The 5689-nt window shown below is 38.4% G+C and overlaps 1 protein-coding gene across 1 annotated transcript; it reads left to right on the forward strand.

Annotated features, from left to right (window-relative positions):
• Positions 1-1264: 1264 nt before the first annotated feature.
• rps29 (ribosomal protein S29) lies at positions 1265-2500 on the forward strand. Its single transcript, XM_048250728.1, has 3 exons — positions 1265-1385; positions 2079-2178; positions 2353-2500. Exons 1-3 carry the CDS (start codon positions 1324-1326, stop codon positions 2359-2361), a joined length of 171 nt encoding a protein of 56 aa, XP_048106685.1. The 5' UTR covers positions 1265-1323; the 3' UTR covers positions 2362-2500.
• Positions 2501-5689: the final 3189 nt, after the last annotated feature.

Genomic DNA, 5689 nt, shown 5'->3' on the forward strand with positions numbered 1-5689 from the left:
GGTTTAAAGTAATCAAAGTCAAATATCCTAAATTAAAGCAATGCAAATAGTAATAGACCAATTTAACAGAATAATAACAATTGTAAATCTTCATAATAATAATAATTGATTACCATACAAATAAGGAGAATGAATTAGTAAGCTCCAAGGTAAACAGCGTCTGTAAGTGCTTAAAATCCCACCATCATTCCACCAACAAAGAATCACAGAGTCGTGACTCTGACTTCCAGCGTTGACAGAAGGCTGATACAGCAAACACTCATCTGAGGACTGTGGGCAAGATGGGGAATAAAGCTGGATCATAAGATGACATGCAGATCCAGTAAGGGCCTTGTAGGCCAGAGGGAGGGATTTGAGTTTAATTTTGATCACATATGAAGCCAATTGAGAGTAGAGAGTTGTACTTTTTTGGCTGACTAAAAACCAGACAAGCCACTTATTGAAGCCAAAATGTTAGTCAGCATGAAAATTAGGGCAAGGCATGGTTTATTCATATAGCACATTTCATACAGGGATAAGTCAATGTTCTTTACATAGGCTAAACAAAAGCAAATAATAATAGCAAATAAATATTTATACATTTATAAATATACATTTCGCTGCAGTTCTGACAACAGGCTTTTAGTATTTCTCCTGAGACCTGACAGGTCTGGACGTGTACTGCTGAAGCATGATCTAGGTAATTATGTCTGATTTTAGTTATTTAGGCTATAAACAAACGATAGTGCTGTGAATTAGAAGCCAGTGCAAGGACTATTGTAATGTCCTTGATTTAGAAAAATCCATGTTTTTATACGTTTGTCAATGTGTTGTAGACCTATCATTGCAAAATTGTCTCAATGGCAGATGCAACGTAGGCTATACTTGCATGCTCTAAAGGCTCACTTGTCTGATTGTAAGCCAAAGAAAGACGTACTCATGTATGAAATGTAATGCTTCTATTAAGTTTGTCCTTAGATACAGTGTTTCCATATAGCGTTCTGATTTGATTTCATGACACACAGTGCATTGTAGGGCAAACATTTGAATTAAACATGCAGACCGAAAAAAGTGCAATAGAAAGAAAAAAAGTAGCCTATATAACATATATTTTATTGCATTAAAATGTTTTTTTTTTTTTTACCAACTTGCTTCTTATTTTTACAGGCCTAGTCATTTCAAAAAGGTGCATCTCCGAGTTAGGTACGCAACAATTCTTCCAAACCAGTAGATGTCAGTCGACCATTTTGCTCGATCTATCACGTTAAGTGGAAGGAAGCTGTTTTATTTGCGCATGCGTGCGACTTTTCCTTCCTTTTCGATATCCTAAGCTAGAGAGACAAGATGGGCCATCAGCAGCTCTATTGGAGTCATCCAAGAAAATACGGCCAGGGATCTCGGTCCTGGTCAGTATCGCACTTTTTCGTTGCAGAATGTTGTATTATTCTATTTCTGTGTTTAATTCTGGCTTAGCGTCCCGAATGGGTCAGATTTTAGTTTGTGTTCGGCTCGGGCCACATGGAGCGAATGAGGCTAGTTAACATGGCGGATGTGAAGTCCGGGCCTTTTAGTTTTAACGTGTGGATGGGAATGCCTTGAACGCATTTGGTACTGTCTTATGGGTTGTAGTCAGAATTGACGCGGACTAATTTAAACTAAATATTTTAAGAAGTTAAGTCCACTAGCAATGGCCTTGGATCACGGTTATTGTTGGGCTTCGTTTGACGACTTGCTAGTCAGATAACGTTAATCTTAGCATTGCACCGGGAGGGTGAGCTCGAATGGGATGCAAAGCATGATGTTTGAAAACAATATTGTAATACCAGTAACGGCAACCAATTATGTATTAATTTGATTAATTTTTTTAAAAAATAATAGAAATTACTATGGCCATTGCTAGTCTGGCAGTGTTCTCAACGTTAGAGCGGGAGGGTGGAATCGAATGGGATGCAAAGAATGTTTGACCTCGAGATGTAGTAACTTAGTACTGTCGGCTACCAATTATTTATATTGTAAGGAAATTGCGGAAACTCCTTGTCTTATCTTTTGTAGAAGTGCCGACTGGCGATTCTTATGTTACGTTATGTTTTGCTTTGCAGCCGCGTATGCTCGAACAGGCACGGTTTGATCCGGAAATACGGTCTTAATATGTGCCGTCAGTGTTTCAGGCAGTATGCGAAGGACATTGGCTTCGTCAAGGTAAGGAATAAGCTTCCTAATGCATTAATGTTCTTAATCATGTTTGAATAAATTGCGACTGATGTGAAACAAAAGTGAAAGACGTATTAGTCATTCACAGGCAGCTGTGTTTTAGCTCACCTAGGCTCTTTGTTTGTGTACCTTGTGGAGAAGTAATTGTGTCCTTTTTTTCAGCTGGACTGAATGCAGAGATCTGGAGTCTGGAGTGGGGTCATTGATGCAGTAACCTGGGATACTTGCCTCATGCCCTCATTGTTGACGACAAAGGAGATCTGAAATAATCATTCTGTTCAATAAATAGATTGTTTTTTTCTGTATGGAATCAAATTGTATCGTCCTTTCTGCTTGTGGGGATTTCAATTTACACTGAAAAGGCTTAGCTTTATTGACTTAAATTTCATACCAGCCTATAGCAGTTTTTGCAGCCTGGTTGCTTGTACCCATTAGTGGAATGTTTTGAAAAATAGCTCGTCTTAGGTGCAAGTTGGATTATAGCCTGGTAGTTTGTATCCCTTAACCCATTAGTGGAAGCTTGTTTTGAAAAATAGGTTTTTATCTCAGATGCAAGTTGGATTAAGAAATAAAAAAAAGGTAGGAAGTTTGCATGATGTCATCTATGAGTGTACATGCTTGATTGGCACACTTATGATGGGAGTCTGTCTTATGCAGACTTGTACATTTGTGCACTATAAGGCCCTGCAAAAGCCCTAGGAATTGCTTATCTAATAAGATTACACATTTTATAGGGTCTAGGAGTCTAGTCTGACTAATTAGGGTTGACTTAGCAGATTTGGAATGCACACATTCTATCATAGGGATTCTTAAGTCTAACAATATTATGGTTTTACATTTGGCAGTATAGGTTTGACGTTACATGGCATTACTGTGTAGACCATTAAAGTGAAAGTAGTGGTTGGACAGCTCCACTCTGCACCAAGCACACCAGTATCAGTGTGCTAATGAATGTCTGCTGTGGTCACAATCAAGAGTCTTCCTCAGTGGTGGAATGAGTATCCTTGTGGTAGTTTGGAGATTTTCAAGAAGTGCTTTTAAACTCCTCTGCTCCACCTTACACCTAATTATTTCATTCTCTTACAGAGTTTTGGTTTGTACTACTATGTAGGCTTTTCAACTATTTTTTTTAACAAATGTCACAATAATATAAGTCACTTTGGACAAAACACCATAACCAATTATGTTCATTAATTTTACATGACTTCAACGGAGGTCTTTTTTTTTAGCATGCATTGATTGAAGTTTTGATAACGTACGGATATAATAAAATTGTCAGTTAAGTTCCACATAAATCTTAAAAAGACTAGCTTATATAGAAGTAAAGACAAAAACAAAACACTTAACTAATTCTTTTCCCTGTATGGGTTTACAATCTGTTACATTTAATGCATAAGTCTTAAAATGCTCTTAAAAGGTCTTACATTTAACTTGTTGAAACCTGATTATGATTTCTCTGAAAGTAGCACAGTGCAGCTGCACTGCACCACACACAAATATCTGCAGGAGCATCATCCAGCAAGGACCTGATCAGAGGTACAGTGTTGTAGAGTGGATCTTAAGATCAGGCCCAATTCCATCCTGGAGGCACAACTGGTGTCAGGCCACACTGCAAATGGTGTGTTTTGGTACACAGGTGTTCTGTTGGGGGGCATTTGGGGTAAATGGATGTGTATGGATTCAGTAATGAAAGGAATAATATACTGCTTAAAAAATTTAAGGGAACACTTGCAGTTTTCCACGATTGTTAAAACACATTTTTTGAAACCTTCCACCATTTTCTCCATTCTCAAACTACATTCACAGAATGTCTGACAGTTCTTGCAAAATAACTGCCTCAAAAGTTTTACTTGTGCTCAGAACCAAACAATAAATTTGTTAGGTGCAAGGTAGTTTACCACACTAAAATAAAAAGAAGGAACTCAAAGCCTATTCATTATGGCAAGACCCTGAAGAGGGATGTGAGTAGCAAAATAGGATAGTGTGATTATCTGCAGTTTTTGGTGTGGTTCATAATGCATGTGTGGTTCAGTCAAGTTCTTCCATACTAAACTCACCCAACAATGGACCTTGCTTTGTGCATCCTGTCCTGTGACAGTAGGCCTACCACCAGGGAGTGGAGGCTAAACGCAAACACAGTTTATCCACCTCTGAAATTTCAGAAATAGAGTTTATCCATCTCTCAAAAGAGTTTATGCACCAATTGCAACTTTTAACAAATCCCACTGTATTATCCATTCACAATATGTACACTCATCAACACTCTAGGAACCAATTTATTGTTAACATTGGACATTAATCTCCACCATCATCAAACATGTTCTGAATGCCTTTTTTAAAAATCCGAGTCCACCTCACAGAGATCACAGAATTTATAGTTTACCCACCTCTTATTTTACCATCCCTGCCTACCACGCTTAAACTCTTCAGAACAGATTCTTTCACAAATGTTTGTAAATGCAGACTGCATGAGGTGTTTGACTGAGTGCACCTGTGGCAGTAGGTCTGAATGAAATACGATTTCAGTGTCCCTGTCCCAATACTTTTGTCCATGTAGTATATATCAGATAAATTTATTGCATCCACGGAAGATTCAGGTTGTGAAAAGGTCAAACCTCCATGTACTTTTTTTTAACAGATGGTCAAAAACAGTAGTTGAAGTTTATATGTGTTGTCTGTGTTGGGGGAAATATTGCCCCAGTTGCCCTGCCCTGACTGTGAAACTAAAGGCTCAGGACACTGATGCTGGTGTTTTGACAGATGAATAGAGCTCATCTCAGGTCGACATTTCTGTTTTATAAATTCTTTATTCTACAACCCGCATTCCGAAAAAGTTGGGACACTTTGGACAATGTGAATAAAAAAAGAATGCTATGATTTACAAATCATGTCAACCCTATATGTATTTAAGAATAGTTCAAAGACAACATCAACTGTTGAAGGAGATACATTTGACTGTTTTTTGGAAAAATATGTTAATTTTGACTTTAATGCCAGCAGCATGTCTCAAAAAAGTTGAGACAGGGGCATTTTTACGACTGTGTTGCTTCTCCTCTTCATTTAACAACATTCTGTAAATGTTTAGGAACTAAGGAGACCAGTTGCTAGAGTTTTGAGAATGAAATGTGGTCCCATTCCTGCCCAATATAAGATTTTAGCTTAACAGTCTGGGGCCTTCTTAATTATGGTGCTCAGGTCTGACAGGTCTGGACTGCAGATAGGCCATTTTAGCACCTGGGGCCTCATTTATAAAGCGTTCTTATGCCAAATTTCATCTTAGACGATGTGTACGCTCAAATCCATGCGATGAAAATATTTACTTTGTTTGATGTGATTTCCTGTATTCTGGTGCATTTTGGGGATGGCCAATATACTAAATTCAATCAGATTCATAGCCTACATCCTGATTTGTTGATATTGAGGCAATGATTCCATGCAAGGCTTGGGCTTCAGGGCCCCCTGACCCCTTGGGCCCCTGGGCCCGGTAGGCCCGTGCAGT

This window comes from Alosa alosa, chromosome 8 (genome assembly GCF_017589495.1).
Source record: "Alosa alosa isolate M-15738 ecotype Scorff River chromosome 8, AALO_Geno_1.1, whole genome shotgun sequence".
NCBI lineage: Eukaryota > Metazoa > Chordata > Actinopteri > Clupeiformes > Clupeidae > Alosa > Alosa alosa.

Excerpts from the sequence above, each read along its gene's own strand:
- rps29 (XM_048250728.1), top strand. The coding sequence starts at position 1,324 with ATGGGCCATCAGCAGCTCTATTGGAGTCATCCAAGAAAATACGGCCAG. Across the intron at positions 1,386-2,078 it reads GGCCAGGGATCTCGGTCCTG|CCGCGTATGCTCGAACAGGC; the intron begins GTCAGTATCGCA and ends TTTGCTTTGCAG.